The sequence below is a fragment of the Myxocyprinus asiaticus genome, chromosome 5 (genome assembly GCF_019703515.2).
Source record: "Myxocyprinus asiaticus isolate MX2 ecotype Aquarium Trade chromosome 5, UBuf_Myxa_2, whole genome shotgun sequence".
Lineage (NCBI taxonomy): Eukaryota > Metazoa > Chordata > Actinopteri > Cypriniformes > Catostomidae > Myxocyprinus > Myxocyprinus asiaticus.
In genome coordinates, this window is record NC_059348.1 from 4,939,619 (window position 1) to 4,962,515 (window position 22,897).

Sequence of the window (22,897 nt, forward strand, 5' to 3'; positions counted from 1 at the left end):
CAGTATGAACAAAACAACAAAAATGATCAAATTCATAGTTTTTTTTTTACTAAATTTGTCTTCTTATGTGCATAACGGATGCCTATAAAAATATATAGTTTCTTATATTCTTTTCATACGTGTTTTCATACAGTTTAACGGTTTTAACAATGTGTTTCTTTACTGTAGAAACATATTCAGAGGTATGGAAAGCGCCGACCCTGCTGGAGACTATTTTAAATGAACTACCATATTGTTTTCTAATATGAGAATTGGGATTATAATTTGAAATATTTGTAATATTGTTTGAATCATATAAAGACAATTGTCAGCTTTCCCCAGTTATATAATGCCAGCTGTTTGTTTTATTTCACTTTTTAAAGTTAGTGAGTTTTTTATTTGTTTCCAATACTGTGGTTATAAAAGAGGAAGCTTTTCCATATTCTTCTCAGAATTGCTTGATGAAGTTGAGACATATTGATAAAGTTGGTCATTTATAATAAAACATTTTCTTAAAATTCTAGGTGTATTATGAAATATAACAAATCAGGTCATCAAAATATTTTCTCACAAATAATTATATAATAGAAAATATATATAGCATTCAATACTTTTTTCTCCTAAATCCCTTTCTAATATGTGTGCAGTGTTATATTATTCATTATACATTCATGATTTGAGAAATAGGTATTGTAGGAGGACTTTTATTTTGGTTCTGTGAACCATTGTGTTGTTGTGACGTCATAAGTCTGCGACAGCGACTCGTCGGTCTCAGTTGCAGGTTTGTCTTAAGCATTTAATGTCATTAAAACGATGCAAAAAGTTCAAGCGTGCTTTAAAGCTTTACAAATGTGTTTTCATCATGGTAATATTATTAGGATAATTTTGCATTGGTATGTGAAGTGCTGATAGTTGGTCTCTCGTGGATGTTTTTGTGTTTGTGTAAAGCGTTGATAAAGAAAACAAATCATAAGTAACACCAATAAAGTACTTTGAAATTGAACACTTATGATGTTATTATTCAGTATAGATCGGCACCTATATAGTGTGAGGTGATATTTTTTAGGTAACGACCCTGATAAGTGTCAGATTGACTGAATGTAGCCACCGATCCATGAAAATTCAAGAGGTACTTAGTCTTTAACAGTAACTTCTGTTTCTTTTTTCTGTCTTCGTTTATTTCTATTTCGCAATTTCTTAAACGTGCATTAACGAGGAGGCTGTCATTTGAAATATACAGTACATATAAAAATAGTAGGATACTCACACACACGTGTATACAGTTGAAGTCAGAAGTTTACGTACACCTTAGCCAAATACATTTAAACTCTTTTTTGTTTTTCACAATTCCTGACATTTAATCATAGAAAACATTCCCTGTTTTAGGTCAATTAGGATCACTATTTTAAGAATGTGAAATGTCAGAATAATAGTCGAGAGTATGATATATTTCAGTTTTTATTTCTTTCATCACATTCCCAGTAAGTCAGAAGTTTACATACACTTTGTTAGTATTTGGTAGCATTGCCTTTTAATTGTTTAACTTGGGTCAAACGTTTTGAGTAGCCTTCCACAAGCTTCTCACAGTAAGTTGCTGGAATTTTGGCCCATTCCTCCAGACAGAACTGGTGTAACTGAGTCAGGTTTGTAGGCCTTCTTGCTCACACACGCTTTTTCAGTTCTGCCCACACATTTTCTATCGGATTGAGGTCAGGGCTTTGTGATGGCCACTCCAATACCTTGACTTTGTTGTCCTTAAGCCATTTTGCCACAGCTTTGGAGGTATGCTTGTGGTCATTTTCCATTTGGAAGACCCATTTGCAACCGAGCTTTAACTTCCTGGCTGATGTCTTGAGATTTTTATTCAATATATCCACATAATTTTCCTTCCTCATGATGCCATCTATTTTGTGAAGTGCACCAGTCCCTCCTGTAGCAAAGCACCCCCACAACATGATGCTGCCACCCCCATGCTTCACGGTTGGGATGGTGTTCTTCGGCTTGCAAGCCTCACCCTTTTTCCTCCAAACAAAACGATGGTCATTATGGCCAAACGGTAAAATTTTTGTTTCATCAGACCAGAGCACTTGCAAACTGTAGTCTGGCTTTTTTACGGCTGTTTTGGAGCAGTGGCTTCTTCCTTGCTGAGCAGCCTTTCAGGTTATGTCGATATAGGACTCGTTTTACTGTGGATATAGATACTTGTCTACCTGTTTCCTCCAGCATCTTCACAAGGTCCTTTGCTGTTGTTCTGGGATTAATTTACACTTTTTGCACCAAACTACGTTAATTTCTAAGAGACAGAATGTGTCTCCTTCCTGAGAGGTATGATGGCTGCATGGTCACATGGTGTTTATACTTGCATACTATTGTTTGTACAGATGAACGTGGTACCTTCAGGTGTTTGGAAATTGCTCCCAAGGATGAACCAGACTTGTGGAGGTCCCCAATTTTTTTCTGAGGTCTTGGCTGATTTCTTTTGATTTTCCCATGATGTCAAGCTGAGTTTAAATGTAGGCTTTAAAATACATCCATGGGTACACCTCCAACTGACTCTAATTAACCAATTAGCCTATAAGAAGTTTATACCATGGTCACTTGCCAGAATGTATTAATTAAAGCTGTAATATATATTTATTGCAGCAGAAATTTTGACTGGAAGAATAAAAAATAACGTTAGATCTGCAGCTCCGCCTGTTCTAAATCAGACACAGAGAAACAGTAGTGCGACCACACACTTGATTAAAACGGTGAATTTAAATGCTCTAGTGGCTATAGGCGGCACTTCAGCACAGCAACATAACATACACAACACATTACAGTTTAAATCGTATTGCATCGCCTTGCTGGACAGCGAAAGACGCATTTAATAGATCCTGATTTCAGTCTCTCACCCTCAGTGCAAAACAAGCTGAATTCCATTATATGTTGATGAAAGAGTTTAGGAGATGTTTTCAATTGCTATAGTTCACTCTGCTTGCTCTGTAATGTTATTTGGCTATGGTTACAAACAGTGCATTAATATCAAACGGTAATTAAAACTTACCGTAACTACGTGTGCATTCAACGGTTTGAACTGCATGCATTCCAGCCAATCAGAATCGAGTATTAGAACAGACCATGATATATATATATATATATAATATATATGTAAATTGACAGTCCCCTGAATCTAATATTTATTATTAATTTTGGCAGGGTCATCACTACCACACAGTGATTGTGAATCCACTCCCAAAGCAATTCACCAATAAATGCTCTGAATATTCCTGTCATCTTTGTATTGAACAAGAGTTTCCAGAAGAGCAGGACAAACTCCAAGTGTGTCAACAATTTCTGACACTACTGCAAAGATGGATTCTATTAAAGAGGAGAGAGAGGACATGGGATATCCAGAACCACACAGAGTGAAAAATGAAGAAACTGAGGAACAAATAGGTTGGTGTCTATTCTTGATTCTGGGCGATATGACTGTTTTAAAATATTATAATGAAAAAAACAATTTCATATCGTTCAATATGAATATTTTTCAAAATATACATTTCGTACCATTAATAGGGACAGAAATGTATTCCACATGTTTGTTAGACCTCAAGAATGAATGTAAACAAAACTTGTTTGTTTACATGTAAACCCCGGAGCATAAGCTAGAAGCTACCTTTGAAGTATACACAGTTTAGGATTTAATCGTACATAAGGCGTATGTGACCTCTTTTCAAGGAAATTTAGCCAATTTCATCCTCTTCAGCAGATGTTTGTCTCAACTGAAGGATTTTCTTGTGATGCTCCACACTCCAGTAGGTGGCGGTAATGCAAAAAATTATTAATATTCATGAGTTTCGCAGCACTGCCACCCACAGAACAATTTCCCTACAGTTTATTTTTATTTAGGACTAACTTTGTGTTAATGTTCCCTTTCAAATGGCTTATTCCAGCTGTTACAAAGGTGATAGGCCTACAGGACTTTATAAATTAAATTTGAAAATTTTCTTCAAATGTGTCCTGGGTAGGGTTGCACCAGCTGTGCGTAAGGTCTTACGTAAGTTGGGACGTAAAGATCGTACTAAGGGCTTAGTAACTACTAGTTAGTTTGTAACTAAGTCAGTGCTTAATTTGGTTGCATCAGCCTTCAAGTTTGTACACAGATGTGTTAAACAGCTGTGAATTTCAGTTTGATCTTGTTCAAACCTTGTTTGCTCACATAACTGTCAGCTGTAATAAATTATATCCCCATTAAAATATGATATAATAAAAATAGATTTGATAAATAATATATTTTCCCTATAGTATCTAAAATAAATAAGGGGTGATAAATACTAGGCTGGAAAAATAGACATTTATTCGTTTTAATATCCTATATACAGTTGAAGTCAGAAGTTTACATACACTTTGGTTGAAGTCATTAAAACTCATTTTTTAACCACTCCACAGATTTAATATTAGCAAACTATAGTTTTTTTGTGCATGACACAATTTTTCCAACAATTGTTTACAGACAGATTGTTTAACTTTTTATTGACTATTACAATTCCAGTGGGTCAGAAGTTTACATTCACTAAGTTAACTGTGCCTTTAAGCAGCTTGGAAGATTTCAGAAAATTATGTCAAGCCTTTATACAATTAGCCAATTAGCTTCTGATAGGAGATGTACTGAATTGTGTACCTGTGGATGTATTTTTTGACCTACCTTCAAACTCAGTGCCTCTTTGCTTGACATCATGGGAAAATCAAAAGAAATCAGCCAAGACCTCAGAAAAAAAATCGTGGACCTCCACAAGTCTGGTTCATCCTTGGGAGCAATTTCCAAGTGCCTGAAGGTACCACGTTCATCTGTACAAACAATGGTACGCAAGTATAAACACCATGGGACCATGCAGCCATCATATTCCTCAGGAAGGAGACGCATTCTGTCTCCTAGAGATGAACGTAGTTTGGTGCGAAAAGTGCAGATCAATCCAAGAGCAACAGCAAAGGACCTTGTGAAGATGCTGGAGGAAACAGGTAAACAAGTATCTATATCCACAGTAAAATGAGTCCTATATCGACATAACCTGAAAGGCTGCTCAGCAAGGAAGAAGCCACTGCTCCAAAACCACCATAAAAAGCCAGATTACAGTTTACAAGTGCAAATGGGATAAAGATCTTACTTTTTGAAGAAATGTCCTCTGGTCTAATTAAACAAAAATTGAACTGTTTGGCCTTAATGACCATCGTTATGTTTGGAGGAAAAAGGGTGAAGCTTGCAAGCCGAAGAACACCATCCCAATCGTGAAGCATGGGGGTGGCAGCATCATGTTGTGAGGGTGCTTTGCTGCAGGAGGGACTGGTGCACTTCACAAAATAGATGGCATCATGAGGAAGGAAAATTGTGGATATATTGAATCAACATCTCAAGACATCAGCCAGAAAGTTAAAGCTTGGTCGCAAATGGGTCTTCCAAATGGAAAATGACCCCAAGCATACCTCCAAATTTGTGGCAAAAATGGCTTAAGAACAACAAAGTCAAGGTATTGGAGTGGCCATCACAAAGCCCTGACCTCAATCTGATAAAAAATTTGTGGGCAGAACTGAAAAAGCATGTGTGAGCAAGGAGGCCTTTACAGTTACACCAGTTCTGTCTGGAGGAATGGGCCAAAATTCCAGCAACTTACTGTGAGAAGCTTGTGGAAGGCTACTCAAAACGTTTGACCCAAGTTAAACAATTTAAAGGCAATGCTTCCAAATACTAACAAAGTGTATGTAAACTTCTGACTTACTGGGAATGTGATGAAAGAAATAAAAGCTGAAATCATATTCTCTACTATTATTCTGACATTTCACATTCTTAAAATAAAGTAATGATCCTAACTTACCTAAGACAGGGAATGTTTTCTATTATTAAATGTCAGGAATTGTGAAAAACTGGGTTTAAATGTATTTGGCTAAGATGTCTGTAAACCTCTGACTTCAACTGTATTTTTTTTGTTGAAACTTGACACCGGGCGATGCACCCTGAAAACTGCACCGTTAGAATGGTTTCATGCTGAGGAGCCGCTTAAAAGTACGTTTTTTTTTCCTCTCTCGTAAATGTAAATGAGTGTAAATGTCAACATCATACTGTATGTTGAAAGGATTGAAGCCTGTCATGCAAAACATGAGTTCATTGATGTCATAAAATATCCATCTGCTTTTTTATTCCAACCGTGGTTCCTGGTTGGAGGCTTCCGTAAATGTTTAGTTCATATGTAGGGTTACGTTCTACCTAAGTTCAATGGTGCAAATATTTAGTAGTGCGTAAATTGTGACTTGTTGCCCATTTACGCCACAAGAAGGCTAAGTTGTAACTTACATACATATAGCTGGTGCAACCGGCCCCTGGAGAAGAAAGTAAGTCATACACACCTGGGATATCATGAGGGTGAGTAAATAATGAGAGAATTTTCAAAAATGAAAATTCTCTCATCATTTACTCACCCTCATGCTATCCCAGATGTGTATGACTTTCTTTCATCTGCTGAACACAAACGAAGATTTTTAGAAGAATTTCTCAGCTTTTTAGGTCCGTACAATGTAAGTGAATGAGTGCCAAAATTTTGAAGCTCCAAAATCCACATAAGGGCAACATAAAAGTACCATAGACGACTCCAGTGGTTAAATCCATAACTTCTGAAGAGATATGAAAGATGTGGGTGAGAAACAGATCAATATTTAAGTCCTTTTTGTACTATAAATTCTCCCCCCTGCTCAGTCAATCTCCACTTCTGTTTCACTTTCCCATTCTTCTTCTGTTTTTGGTGATTCACAGTCTTAATGCATATCACCCCCTACTGGGCAGAGAGGAGAATTTATGATAAAAATTACTTAAATATTGATCTGTTTCTCACCCACACCTATCATATCATGTCTGAACACATGGATTTATCCACTGGAGTCTTTTATGTTCCCATTATGTGAATTTGGGGAATTTTGGCATCCATTCACTTCCATTGTATGGACCTACAGAGCTGAAATATTCTTTTAAAAATCTTAATTTGTGTTCTGCAGAAGATAGAAAGTTATACACATCTGAGATGCCAGGAGGGTGAGTAAACCATGAGAGAATTAACATTTTTGGATGAACTATCCCTTTAAGTCAATGAGAATTAAGCTGTGTCGTCAGCAAGTCGTTTCCCATCGTGCATGCAGTTCGTGCAGCTCGGAAAAAGTAACTGCGCCGCCTGCCTCCAGAGACTGTGGCCGCTTTGTGGGAGATTTTTTTGACATGTTATCATGACATCACAGCAAGTCAGACAGATTTCTAAACGGCATTCACCTGCCGGTGATCACGGTGATTGGTTTTGCGCTGAACTTGCTCATATCAAATGAGCCTAATGTCTTTCACTCCTCTTGCTCTCTCTGTTTCATTGGCTGTTGCTCATTGCCAGTCTCTCGCGGACACCCGGCTACTCGTCAGACAAATTTCAAGCAGGTCAGACTTCTACTCGCAGAGCAAACAGATGTAACAGTGCATATGAGATGCTTGATAGATTTTTAAATAATAATCCCACTATTTGTGCCACTTTACCTGTGGTGAGGTAAAGAGAAGCTGACATCTGTACTTTTACAGTGTTACGTCCCCTAGGTGTAGGTCGCAACAAAAATAAAGGGAGGTGTGCTCCCTGCACAACCATCAGACCAAAAACCCAAAAAAGACAAGATCATAGATGCAATATAGATTTTTATTGGAAGATGATATTTTCAAAGATGTAAATTAAGCAGCCGGTATTTGGCTTCAGGGTGACCCCTGACCCAGACTAATAAACAAAATAATCTAGAAAGAAAAAGAGAAAATAACCAGCCTGGAAGAACTGACATTTACATTTAGTTCTTTAGCAGAATAAATGTAAACAGGATGAACAATGTTAAATAAACAGGGCAGGTCACCCCTACAGACCTAATTGCTTAAAACACAGAGTCAACACTATTGCTGAAGAGCACAGTTGCAAAGAACCATCACAGTCCTTCAAACTCCAGGTGTTTTTCTGGCGACTGGTGGGGAGCGTGGAGGAGTGCGACCGGCCCAAAGTCGCGACCGCTCACATCTGAATGCCAGCACAGAGATTTTGTTAGTGGTGCAATAAGGAGCAGCCAATCGCCAAAATACAGGTGGAACAAAGAATTGGCAAGTCAGCGATTTTTTTTTTTAAAATTTTTTTTATTGGCAACGTTGACAATAAAACATTGTCGACAAAATGTTTTGTTGTCGAATATTCGTTTGATCTATTTAACGTAACATGAGATCACATTAAACTCTAATGATGACGTGCGAGAGCAGCACTGCAGTTTGCGCCTAACTGAGGAGAGGAAGAATTACACAGCTCACAGTCCAGATGCACTCTAAACTTTCCAAACAGCTTCAGGTGATGAAGATCACAAAGTATGAAGGAATTATAATGCAAAAATGCAAAATAAGTAAATACAGAAGCACTCTCTAAATATGCAGTTAAATTTAATGCATTATAGATTTATTAAAGTTCAAATAATACAGAAGCAGATCATGTAAATAACTACAAACTCTAAAACTGGCATTTCTATGTGCGGTCAGCGCCTCTTCTATGAGTTTCTCGAATGTCCCGATCTAAGTGGGAGAGATTGAAACTGCACCCGGCTGATGCATCCTCTGTCACGGGGGCGCTCATCCCTTGAGTGTGCACGCTTAATGCAGCTAGATTATAACGTGATGGCTTGTGACTTATTGAATCATAATATATGTCACTGTGTATTTCTTATCGTGAAGAAAATTGGCAATACACAGCTTTATTAATAAGAGAGAGTTTGTTTTTTTGTGAGTTAAAGATGGATTGAAGTGAACAAAAAAGTGAGAGAGGGTAGTGCTCGCCCCATTATACACTGCAACAAAATACGTTTTTAATTTGTTTTTGTTTTGGCTTGTTTTCCAATATAAATCTCTAAAACTCCTTTAACAGCGTACATTTTCTTTAGCAGCTATACTGCAGAAGAAAAAATTGTTATCTGAGAATGTTGAATATAATATTAAAAATACAAATATTTGAAAATATCTAAAAATCCTTTAAAAAAAAAAAGAAGCAGCATTTAAGATATTTAGACTTACTTTTAGAGAATAGATCTTGAATATAAGTATATATTGTCTTTACTGCACTCGCAGAAGTATTATATACAAAATACACTTATATTTAAGATTAACATTCTCTTAAAGCAAGTCTAAATATCTTATATGTTGCTTCTCAAGTAAATGTATCTTGTTTTAAAGGTGGCAACAGTATGAGATTTTCACGGTACGATAACCGTCTCAGAAATTTATTTATTTTATTTATTTGTTTTTGGTTGAACAAACGATTTATTATAATTGAAACTTGAAACTATTTTATTTTTTTTATTGAAGTATGTGTAAAAAAAGTGTCCTTTTGAAAATAAATAAAATAAATAATAATAATAAACCGAATTATAAACACGATAAAAAAATAGCATGTAACTATAACATGTTATATAACTAAAGCATGTTAGTTTACATGTTAGCATAGCATGTTAAATTAACTACTAAATGAAAAATAACATCAGCTGTGTGAGCTTTTAAGTAATGTCCTATGATTATTAATAATTAACATATACTGTAGGTGCGCGACAGCGCAGCCAGACTGTTCCTGTCTGTATCTTTAACTCAGTGGTTCTCAACTGGTTTTGCTTCAGGATCCAGATTTTACATTGGAAATCAAGTGGCGACCCACCATAGTAAAAATGTAACCTGTATTTAATGTATCCTGGGTCGCATTTCCTTTTATGTTGCATAGTTTTCTTCATGGTTTTCAAGTACAAGGACATGCATCAAGTGACATTATTTTTGTTGTTGACGTCAACAACAAAAGCGACAGGAAGTTTTCTCTCCCCCCTTTTAAAAATTGACTTATTTTCTTACATGAGCCCATTATTATCCCGTTTGTTTCCTAATTTCAAACATAATTCAAACAGAACATACATATTACACAGGAGGAAAGGCTCCTCATTACAATGGTTAGGTCAGTGTAGCTAGTCTTAAATAATAGTAATAATAATAACAAATTATAGTATTTATGAAAAAATAAATACTTGCTGAAACACATCTTGAAACTTTAACTACAACTGTCACTGTTGATATAAAATGAAGTCTAATAGATTCTACCTTTAGATTATTTCATATGAAACTATAACATTTTGTCAAAATATAACAGTTACTTTTACTCATGTAAAATCGTTAAACAATTTTGTATAAAAAAAATGAGCGCATAGCACAGTGTTGCTCTTTTCCTCAGTGCTGTTTGGCATGTCAGGGCTGCCTACTGTTTGAGAGGTTCGACTTGACTTCCTCCGTAACACTTTAAACTAGAAAAGTCTCACTAGAATTGAAATTGGTCACATCAGTTTTAAGGTCTGCGCTCCGCAATATCGAGGGAAGCCCGGTTGTTGCACGCGTGCGCCAGACAGAAGAGCAGATCCTGATCGCGAGCTGGTTCCGTTACACTCGTGCAAAAGTGCAGATGAGAAGCCTTCAGCTGATTGCGAGATTATCATTAAATCTTCCTCGGCAGTCCTAAATAGGCTATCACTTGGGAGGCCACCGAAATATCTTCAAAGGGAAAACCATTGTTCTTTCCCTGCTGTCCGCGACTCAGTCCGAATAGACCTGCGACCCACCAGTTGAGAAACACTGCTTTAACTCACACACACACTCACTTATGTCAGACCCTCTCGCCTCGCTTCTCTCTGACATTTTCTCCGCTGCACGTGTGTGTGTGGGGCAAGTTGACGAGTCTGACAGGCAGACGAGGAGGAAAGGATATGTGCACGTGCAGGTGATATTCTCCAACCGGTTGCAATTTGTTTTCTCAATATTGTAGATAAGCAAATGTACATGGTATGATAACCGTCAATTTTCATACCGTGGTATACCGTGAAACCGGTATACCGCTGCAACCTTAACCCTTGTTATTAATGACGCCTGTAGCCGTTAAAGGAATAATTCACCCAAAAATGAAAATGTTCTGATAATTTACTCACCCTCAGGCCATCCAAGATGTATCTGAGTTTCTTTCTTCATCAAAACAGAATTTAAGATTTTTAGGATTTCATTTCAGGCCTCCTCCTTTAAACAATGCAAGTGAATGTCCTCCATTTTTTGACGGTTCAAAATGCATATTTAGGGTGCATCAAAATAATCCACACGACTCCAGTCGACAAATAAAGTTCTTCTGAACGTAGCATAATTAAAATTACACAGTTATGATAGTTTTACTACAAACTTTGAGACTAAACTAAAACTACATATCAGCTAACAGAGCATACTGATACACACATACAGCTAAAATACCCTGCCGATGTTCACTGGAGTTTTCGCTCGACCAGGATCACGTTCCCGCTTAGCCAGATGGGATTCAGTAGAAACATTTTTTTTTGGCTTACTCTGAGTTTGTGTAGGAGTCTGAGAGTTTGTGTTGTGCTGAGAGCCAGACGTTTGCTGGATTCCATCTCTAAGAGTGTTGCAGACTGTCTGTTGACGTGGGAGAAGCTATTACTGAGGCAAGGCTCTTGGGAGCGTGCATAAATGTCACATCCTTTGGATTTTCCCTGCAAAAGCGACCCGCTCCCTTCACATGAAAATCAGTCTACAGGCTTTAATAGGCACCTAGGAAGTCCAGGGAATGGCTCATTTTTTAAGTTGTGTTACAAGCCGTTCACACATTGGCAAAAAAATGGCGAATATTACATGAAAATGGTTACATACTGCACCTTTAAGGATTTTTAGATAATTTTAAATGGAATACAAGACAAAAACACTTGATAACAATAGGATTTATTGCAGTGAATTTCTTTACTGAATTAAATGTAATAAAAAGTATTTTTTCCCCTTTAATTCAGTGAATGTCATTTAGAGGTATTTTTAAAAGATGGTTTTGTCCTCTTTATTGTTAGTAAGCTTGTTTAATACAACCTTTTAAGTCAGGGCACAAGCTACATAGTTGATTAAGAGCTAATGATTAACCATTGCAATAATCGCAGAATAGTCAAACAATCATTCTAATAATCATTCGATTAACCGATTATCAAAATAATCATTAGTTGTAGCCCTAAACTTAACAGTAGAGGATGATGTAACAGTACATCCATCAAGAATCAATTTATATTCTAGCATCTTATGTTTAAAGGATTTTGATCCAATTGTTAGTACCTCTGTTTTGTCAGAATTGAGCAGAAGGAAATTTCTAGCCATATAGTCTTTGATATCATTGATACACTCCGCTATCTTGGAAAGTTGCGGAATTTCATGAGGTCTCGAGGAAATATAAAGCTGAGTATCATTGCCATATCAGTCAAAACAAATCCCATGGTTCATGATATTGTCTCCCAGGGGAAGCATATATAAGGAGAAAAACAGAGGCCCTAAAAGTGACTCCTGTTGCACTCTATACTTCTACTTGATCTGAAAACTTCTCGTTTACACAAACAGTGCCGATTACTCTCCTTCTCCCTCTGTCCAAAGTTTTACTGAATGTCATAGCACACTTTATTTAATAATTTTTTTAGGTTACCAGGGTATTGTGCAGTAGACTGCTTCAGTATTTGCTGGTCTTTAGCTGAAATCGGCGGGTAGTGTGTTGATTAATCTTTATCGGCCCGTCGGTCTGTTTAACGCCTTTAAAAACATTGTTGGCAGACATGAATTCAGAGTCTTCCATGGCTAAGAGGAGGCTCATTAAAGTGATGATTCAGTGCACCCCACAAACTGAGGTAACTGCTTATGCTGTACATTTCTCCCTTACGCATGTTTTACACATGATACGTAGCAGTGCGTAAGCAGTGCAGATGCGTAGGCGGAGCGGAAGCAGTACGCGCTTGATTGTTCTTTCACATAAGATGCGTTTGCATTGCGCAACTGAACCTGTTGCTTCTGTATACCATTAATACAACAAGGGATAAGTAGTTCGCCATTATTTTGATTTTAAATGCAAACGTTGTTAAAGTTACTGAAAAGGCTGTGTTAATAATACAGTGTTGAATCTACAGGACTTTGTAAATGGTAAATAGCTGATGTTTACATATAAATGCCAATAATGAATCAGTTGTTGTCATATTTCTTAAAAATTAAATGAAACATTGAAAAATCTAAATTGTTTAATGTAGCAACAGCCAACAGAAAAATGTTTGTGGTGTAAAAACACACATTTAGAAAAGGACATGATGGTGGAGGGTGACAGGACTTTGAAGTTTAGAGCAACACAGTACTGAAATAAAATCTTTGATAGACATATTCACGTTTAAACATAATAAATATAAACAGCATAATATTCAATTCATTACTGCTATATAGATTTATATATTAAGTTTCTCAAGCAAGTGGCAATAAATTTAAACATGGTACGTTTCTTATGTGAAAAGGTAGTATCACAAACATTTTACATTAAAACTTACCACACCAACAGCCAAGGAAACTGCCTCCCATGCCTTTTCTTTTGCACTCAAATCTTTGTACAAGAAATCCTGCGGGTCATAAGAACTTTGTGTTTTTCCACCTCCACGATGAGATGAGTGTCATCCATTATGTCGCCTTGTTTTTCCAAATGTGAGGTAAGGTGTAGTTCTCCAACCACCAGCCTGTCACGTGATTGCCGCTTTCTGCTGAGATGCGAGATTTCTCCCATTTCAGTCTGTAATGCTGTGGTTGGTGTTCATCTAATATCCCCTGTACATATCCTTAATGCCTGAATTTGAATTTTGTCTAATTCTTTCAGCATACTGTTAGCTGCGGACTGAAACACTATACTCCCATAATCCAAAACTGATCGTATTAGTTCAATGTAAATACTTTTCAGAGCCGACCTCTCAGCCCCCCAATCTTTTCCCACCAAGCATCTCATTAAATTCAGTACTTTTTTGCACTTATCAATAATCTTCCTAATGTGTATTTTAAATGTGATTTTTTCGTCAAACCAAATCCCAAAAAACTTAAAGCATGAAACTATTTCTACCTCCTGACCATATAATTTCAATTTTAACTTCCTGCTAATCTTCCGTTTTGAGAAAATACTGTTTTTGTTTTATCAACAGAAAATCGAAACCCCCACTAATACGACCATTTTTCTACTTTTGTAATTGTTTCTTGTATTTTCTTAACAATATGTTCTACATTCTTTCCTCGTTCCCAAATCGCTCCAGCATCTGCAAAAAGAGAGAACCCTATTTCTTCTGTAATATTTAAAAACACATCATTAATCATAATAGAAAATAATTAAGGACTGATTATACTTCCCTGTGGTGTTCCATTTTCTACAATCAAATTCCTTGAGTAATTCTGCTCAATTTTAACTTGAATAGGTCTACCAAATATTTTTTTTTTAATCCATCTAATAATTTTTCCTTTAACTCCCACTTTTTGTAGTTTAATTATCAATCCCTCTTTCCACACCATATTGTACGCTTTTTCAATATAAAAAAAATACTGCCACTACACTTTCCCTGTTAATCTGTGCTCTCCTTACTTCATATTCTGAATACACAGTAGGATCCATTGTAATTCTACCTTTTCTAAATCCACTTTGATAATTTAAGATATATCCTTTAGTTTCCATATGATATGTTAACATTTGATTGATCATTTTCTCCATCACTTTTTGGGATGTTAAAGCAATTGGTCTGTAATCATTTGTACTGCTGCCTTTCTTCCCTGCTTTACAGATTGGTACACTACAGCTTCCTTCCAGCAGCTAGGCAATTTCTCTGATTCACACACCTTATTATATAACTCAAGAAGAATATTTTTGGATGATTCACTTAGATTAAACATCATTGTATAACAAACCTGATCTTTACCTGGCACTGATAATCTAGTATTGTTCAAAGCATTATTTAATTCTCCTGTTGTAAATGGCATGTTCAATGTATCATTAGAATTTTCATTTTCTAAAATGAGTTCTCTATTTCTTAATGTAGCTTCCTTTCGCCCTCTCCTGCCTTCTTCAGTGATATTATCCGAACATGGAATTTTAACAAATGCTTTCATAGGCATTTCAGCTTTCTCTACCTCAGTTATTGCAGTCTCCTCATTGTTTGTTAATGTTGGATATCTATATTCTCTCCTAAATTTTTCTTATCATACCCCACACCTTATCAATTTCTGTTTCTCTTCCCACTATCTCACAAGAATTTCTCCAATATTCCTTTTTTGCTGTTTTAACCATTCTTCTTACATTTGCTTGCATTCTCTTATATTTGACCAGGTCCTCAAAGTTATGAGTTCTTTTTAGTATTTTAAATGCTTTGTCCACCATGGAACAATCTTCTTTTTACAATTTCCTAAATGCCTTGGAATTGAATGAATTGCAGCCTCTATTATAGCCCCACTAATTAACTGGTGTAAATCTTCTATATCATGATTAATATCTTTTTCTCCCATTTTTCCATCACTTATTTCCTTAAATTTCACCCAATCTGCTTTACTAAACACCCATCCCCCTAATCCGTTTGCTTCATTTATATGAATGAACCTATTTCTATTAGAATTGGATAATTGTCACTCCCTATCGTGCTTGCTTTAGTAACTTCCCACCAACATAACCCTGCTATAGATTCAGATGCAGTTGTGATATCAACTGCTGTTTCTTTCCCATTTCCATTGTTAATGCATACTAGGTTTTTTCTATCCATTAATTCCTCTATAACTTCACCATTCATATCACTATAATTATCCCATAACGTACTATGACCATTAAAATCTCCACAACAGATAACCTTGCCTTCTAAGTGAATTGCCAGTTCATCCAATTTTTCCAATGACAGTTTCTTGCATGGATTATAATAAATTGCTATTTTAATATTACATTCTTTTGTCCAAACGTCTATTATGATAAATTCCAACTATTTTCCTTTAGCCACTACCCTGTACTGTAGTTCCTGTTTAATACATTTTACACATCCTCCTCCATTACCGCTGTCTCTGTCTCTTCTAATACTATCATATCCTGCTATTACAATGACTGATGTTGGTTTCATCCAAGTTTCTTGCATGCAAATGATATCTGGTTTTGTTCCTAAGTCATTAATAAATCCGGTCACACTTTATATTTGGTGGCCTTAACTACTATGTACTAACATTAAATACATACAAGACTATGTATTTACTGTGTAACTACACATTGTTCTGCAAAATGCCCACATTTTCTGGTACTTAGGTTGAGGTATGGGAAGGTTTAGGAGTAAGGGTAGGGTTAGTATTAGGGTTTAAGAGTTAGGTTTTTGGGTAAGGGTTGGGTTAGAGTTAGGGGTAAAGTTAACAGTATAACGACATATGTAATTAAATGCAAGTACTTTAAATGTTATTACAATGCAACAACATGTATGTACATAATAAGTACATTGTATCAAATTATTAAGTACATAGTAGTTAAGGCCACCTAATATAAAGTGGGTCTATAAATCCTTTGAATTCCTGTCTGTTAGTTAATAAACTTCTTGCATTCATTGAAGAATAAACATTAACGCTGTCCATTTTGGCTGGATGATTTCCCCTCTGATTCAAGTCTTTTATTGATTAGTTCCCACGAAATGTCTTAAACTGACAAGAATTTCTCAGCACCTTTACTTGAATTTTCTCTGTTGTATGTCTCACTTGATCAGTACAATTAATGACATATGCCATGAACAAAATTAAATTCTCCAGACTCACTGATATATCCCTTGGATTCCTTTGTCCCCCTCCTAACTCCCAGACTCTTTCATCTTTTCTTGTTCCTCCCAATGTTTTCTGTCCTTGAATTCTTTTCACTGCCTCTGCATAGCTTATGATGTTCTTTGTTTTGTCTTGCTGGATTTCCACAGCTCTTTCCCTTACTTCACATCCCCCATATGTTACACTGTGATCCCCTCCACAATTACAACACTTTGCCTTCACATTTTCCCACGTTCCTCATATCTGTGCTCTCCCCCACACTTTGCACATATTTGTTTTCCTTTACAGACAGCAGCTACAGTTGTGCTCAAACGTTTGCATACCCTGGCAGAAATTGTTACATTTTGGCATTGATTTTGAAAATATGACTGATCATGCAAAAAAAACTGTCTTTTATTTAAGGATAGTGAACATATGAAGCCATTTATTATCACATAGTTGTTTGGCTCCTTTTTAAATCATAATGATAACAGAAATCACCCAAATGGCCTTGATCAAACGTTTACATACCCTTGAATGTTTGGCCTTGTTACAGACACACAAGGTGACACACAGGTTTAAATGGCAATTAAAGGTTAATTTCCCACACTTGTGGCTTTTTAAATTGCAATTAGTGTCTGTGTATAAATAGTCAATGAGTTTGTTAGCTCTCACGTGGATGCACTGAGCAGGCTAGATACTGAGCCATGGGGAGCAGAAAAGGACTGTCAAAAGACCTGCGTAACAAGGTAATGAAACTTTATAAAGATGGAAAAGGATATAACAAGATATCCAAAGCCTTGAAAATGCCAGTCAGTACTGTTCAATCACTTATTAAGAAGTGGAAAATTCAGGGATCTCTTGATACCAAGCCAAGGTCAGGTAGACCAAGAAAGATTTCAGCCACAACTGCCAGAAGAATTGTTCAGGTTACAAAGAAAAACCCACAGGTAACCTCAGGAGAAAAACAGGATGCTCTGGAAAAAGACGGTGTGGTTGTTTCTAGGAGCACAATACGATGATACTTGAATAAAAATGAGCTGCATGGTCGAGTTGCCAGAAAGAAGCCTTTACTGCATAAAATGCCACAAAAAAGCCTGGTTACAATATGCCCGACAACACCTTGACACGCCTCACAGCTTCTGGCACACTGTAATTTGGAGTGACGAGACCAAAATAGAGCTTTATGGTCACAACCATAAGCGCTATGTATGGAGAGGGGTCAACAAGTCCTATAGTGAAAAGAATACCATCCCCACTGTGAAGCATGGTGGTGGTTCATTGATGTTTTGGGGGTGTGTGAGCTCTAAAGGCATGGGGAATCTTGTGAAAATTGATGGCAAATGAATGCAGCATGTTATCAGAAAATACTGGCAGACAATTTGCATTCTTCTGCGCGAAAGCTGTGCATGGGACGCTCTTGGACTTTCCAGCATGACAATGACCTTAAGCACAAGGCCAAGTTGACCCTCCAGTGGTTACAGCAGAAAAAGGTGAAGGTTCTGGAGTGGCAATCACAGTCTCCTGACCTTAATATCATCGATCCACTCTGGGGAGATCTCAAACGTGCGGTTCTTGAAAGACGACCAAAGACTTTGCATGGCCTGGAGGCATTTTGCCAAGACGAATGGGCAGCTATACCACCTGCAAGAATTTGGGGCCTCATAGACAACTATTACAAAAGACTGCACACTGTCAATGATGCTAAAGGGGGCAATACACTGTATTAAGAACTAATGGACTTTTGAACAGGGGTCATTTCATTTTTTTCTATGTTGCCATGTTTTGTTTTATGATTGTGCCATTCTGTTATAACCTACAGTTGAATATGAATCCCATAAGAAGTAAAAGAAATGTGTTTTGCCTGCTCACTCATGTTTTCTTTAAAAATGGTACATATATTACCAGTTCTCCAAGGGTATGCAAACTTTTGAGCACAACTGTATATGTCCATACCTCTGGCATTTATAACTCCTAAGTGGTGGTGGAACATATGCTCTAACTGGGTAACTCATATATCCTATTTTGAACTTTTCCGGAAGTTTATCATCTTGAAACTCAAGTAAAATTGAGACATTTCCCACTCTTTCTCCATTTATTGTTTTATTTAATCTCCTTATATTCTTTACTTCTCCAACTTGAATGTTCTTTTTGATGTTGTCCAAATTCTCATCAATTGGAATGCCCCATATCACTCGTGTTTCCCTCCTTCCCTCTTTTTGCATATATTTCCAATGAGTAATGCTTTGTTTCTCTGTTCTTCTGTTTTACATTTTACTATTATATTCACATCACGAAGTATCTTTGCCATTTCTGTCTCACCCAGTTTCTTTTTTAATTCCTTGGTAAGTGCATTTGGACTTAGGCCTATATGTTCATCATCTTTCCTAAACACAAGAATGATTTTGAATTCCTCCTTTTCCACCCTTCTTTGAACCGTTCGCTCATTTTCCTCAGAACTATTCTCCTCCAGACTACTTCTTTGAATTATATTTATCCTATTCCTATGTCCTTCTTCCTGCCTTCTCCCTCTACCCCGCCCCCGTTCACCTCCAACAGCCATCTATTCCTCACTATCCATATCATCTTCCTCATACCAAGATCCTTCCATCCTGACCCAATCACCAACCAGCTCATGCCATCCGCCTTTCTCCAACTTGGTCCGTGTTAGCGGCAACGCTTATTTCTTTTCAAATCAGCGAAAATCTGTTTGAAAATGGCCCCGTTCAGCTGCGTCTCTCCTCATGCCAAGTGCTTTGTGTTGAACAAAAATTCTGATTAAAGTTTAGAGAGATTGTGTCTTCTCTGTCTTACTCTTCCCCTAAGGTCACTATTTATATGATACACTGGACACTCTAGCGCCCCGTAGCAGTGAGGAAGACATTATATCGCACAATCAAGAATCAGGCTTGTGACTGTTATAGCTCTAATAATCTGTCAGAACCAGATGTGGTACCCAGCCCACATAAAACTCTATTATACAAATGCCATTTTATGTTCTTGGTAGTGTCACTGACTAATGTTCTCCATGCCACAGTGCACATTCAACTAATGGACTATGAAATTGGCTGATAATTTTTACTATCGTTTTTATTAATTACCATGTTTTTCATAAAGTCACTTTTTTTTAATCATCTGAAAGGTCCTACGACTTCTACTCTGAAACTATTAATTTGTACATAATTGATGTGGCCCAGTCAAACACACTGCACATCAAAACACAAATGCTTACACACAAACAGATGAAAACATCTTACATTTTAAAGTAGCCTATACAGAGCCTATACAGATATATTTGAGTATTTTATACAACCAGTTTAAATATTCTGTCCCATCATAACATTGTTCTAACAAACTCTGGACCTCTGTCAAATGCAACTGCTCACATGCCCACAAAATTATGTTTCATACTCTTTTTAAAAACATTCAGTCAATGAAGTGGATAATTAGTGCATAGCAAAGAGGGTTGAATATCAGAAATATCCATAGACAGACAGTCGCTAACATTAATGAATAGATAGAATACAACAAGCATATTGTTTTACTCCGACTAAAAGCTATTTATTTGTATACAGCAAAGAGTTACATACATTATTAAGAGATGTGGATTATTTTTATCGCTTTCTTTCATGAAACATAAACAGAATATGAAAACATGATACAATTACTTAAAGCAAATGCCCGGATTAAAACAAGCTCTAATACACCATGATACGTAAATCCTGAGCTATCTTCACACAGTGCTTCAAGACATGTTGAGCGGCTGAAGGGAAATCGGGCGGCTGCTCCCTGGTCCTAATTCCTGCCGCATACAACCTCTGTCAGTGCGTCTTGTTCAAAGATGCAACATTTCTGTGTGTGTGTGTGTGTGTGTGTGTGTTTTTTTTGTTTTTTTCTCTCAAAATATAATTTTGTCCAGGTGCAACTGATATTCAGGTGTGACTTTATTTCTGGAAAATATGGTAGTTGTTGCAGTACATCAGAAGATGACATAGGACTTGACCATGTTGTTGTCTGCCATTTAAAGCTGAAGTATGTCATTTCTGTGACACTAGCGCAACTGAATGGAATTGCAAAAATAAACAATGTTTTCAAAACTGCTTTCCAAATAGGCCCCTCATCTGCTGTTGTTCAAACAGTCAGATAGTCCCGCCCCCAACAAGGGTCAAAGTGGGTCGCTCAAAACAAACAGAGGAATTTTTATAGTGCTTCAGAGACAGTGTTTACAGTTTTTGAGAAAATATAACCTATGAATGGCTTGCTTATAGTAGCTGGGATAGAAAAAATTATTTTAGCACTAAAAAAGTGACATATTTCAGCTTTAAACTGGGCTTCACTTTAATTAGTTCATTTTAATTAGACATTTTTTGCCCTTTAATTGATTTTCTATCATTTATTATTTTTATTTCAGACCTGATGCAAGTGAAAGTGGAAAGTCAAGAACTGGATGAACTGGAGGAGAAACATCAGTATCAGACACCTAATAATTCTGAAAGGAAATCCTCACAAAAAAGAAGTCAAAAAACAAGAGCCAAAAAATCTTTAACCTGCCCTCAGTGTGGAAAGAGTTTCATGCAAAAAGGACACCTTGAGAATCACTTGAGAATTCACACTGGAGAGAAGCCTTTCACATGCCTGCAGTGTGGAAAGAGTTTCACAGAAAAAGGACACCTTGAGAATCACATGAGAATTCACACTGGAGAGAAGCCTTTCACATGCCCTCAGTGTGGAAAGAGTTTCTCATGTTCACAAAGTCTCAAATATCATCTACACTCTCAGCACACTGGAGTAAAATCATTGAAGTGTGATCAGTGCGATAAAAAATTTATTTTGACATCACACTTAAAGGCACATATGAGAACTCATACAAATGAGAAACCTTACATGTGTTCTGTTTGTGGAAAGAGTTATGCATGGTGGCACAATTTTAAAGAGCACCAGAGAATGCATACCGGTGTGAGAGATCATATGTGCTTTGAGTGTGGGAAAACCTTTATTAGAGCTGATGACTTGAAGCTGCACCAAAGAGTCCACACAGGAGAAAAACCTTATACATGTTCACATTGTGGAAAGTGTTTCAGTCGGTTAGGAGCCCTGAAAATACATGAGAGAGTGCACACTGGAGAGAAGCCATACCACTGCCATCCATGTGGGAAGAGCTTTAGCCAATCAGGTCAATTATTGTATCATTTTAAGAAGTGCAATGGAAAGTTGTCACAGTGAGCAAAATTCCTCTTCACACAATAAATAGTTTGAAATCCCCCTCCCACCCCCCAATGTATCAATGTTTTAAGAGGATCTTATGGACCCCAGTACAAGAACACCATGTGGGTAGACTGGGTACATTTCAGGTGTCAATTTCACTATCGCATGAAAAAATTGTCTAACAACTAATGCTGTAAATTATACAGGGAACCGTCTTAACTAGATACATTGTATAAATCTTAATTAAAAAAAATTACCAACAGGGCCACCTGAATTATGTAGTTTAATTGCTGTGTAGTTAACATACAATAATCAGCTCATCCTAAGACTGCACAATGGACACCATCTGAAGCGAGCTTTAAATTGCATTGAAGTCAAACTGTTATTTTAACAATCTGTCAAATTATTATACATTTCAGTTTAACTCGCATGAAAGAGTAAACATAGTTTTCTTTTTTGTTTCTTTTTTTTCCACAAAATAGTGAAAGTAACTTACAATAATGATTGTTTCTAATTGATTGTGTCTGTAATCTTTTGTGAGTTAGAAGGAAGCTTGCACATAAAAGCCTTCTCAAGGAGACATTGAGTAGGTTCTGACAATTTGGAAGAGGAAAGAAAGGTAGGTGGGTGATGTATAAGCATATGGTTTCAGAGAATTAGGGTCCAAGCCCAGAAGTAGCAGAGCCCCTATTGTTTTCTGTCTGGGAGTTTATGTCTGCCCTTAGAACCGTACATAGGAAAATTATGAAATTTGGAACAATTTTCAAAATTTGTGGTTTCGAGGTCAAACTCTATGGCACCACCACCAGTTCAGAAATTTACTTTTTAACAGCTGATAACTTCTGAACCATATGGTCTACAGACAAAAACAATAATGTATCCTCTGATTCATCTTCTTGTGAACTTTTCAACGGACCCAACCACTCCAGTCTGGTAGCCATCTTGAAATTTGATGAAAACATATGCTGCGTCCGAATATCTTTACTTCTCTACTATATAGTATGCAAAAAACAATATGTCAATGGAGTAGTATGTCCAAAG

At 36.7% G+C, this 22,897-nt stretch overlaps 1 protein-coding gene across 1 annotated transcript; it reads left to right on the forward strand.

Annotated features, from left to right (window-relative positions):
• Nucleotides 1-708: 708 nt before the first annotated feature.
• On the forward strand, nt 709-21,888 carry LOC127440896 (zinc finger protein 239-like). The gene is made up of 2 exons (XM_051697988.1): nt 709-760; nt 21,063-21,888. The coding sequence occupies exon 2, from the start codon at nt 21,068-21,070 to the stop codon at nt 21,872-21,874; it is 807 nt and encodes a 268-aa protein (XP_051553948.1). The 5' UTR covers nt 709-760; nt 21,063-21,067; the 3' UTR covers nt 21,875-21,888.
• Nucleotides 21,889-22,897: the final 1,009 nt, after the last annotated feature.

Coding starts and splice junctions, on each gene's coding strand:
- LOC127440896 (XM_051697988.1), top strand. CDS start 21,068: ATGCAAGTGAAAGTGGAAAGTCAAGAACTGGATGAACTGGAGGAGAAA.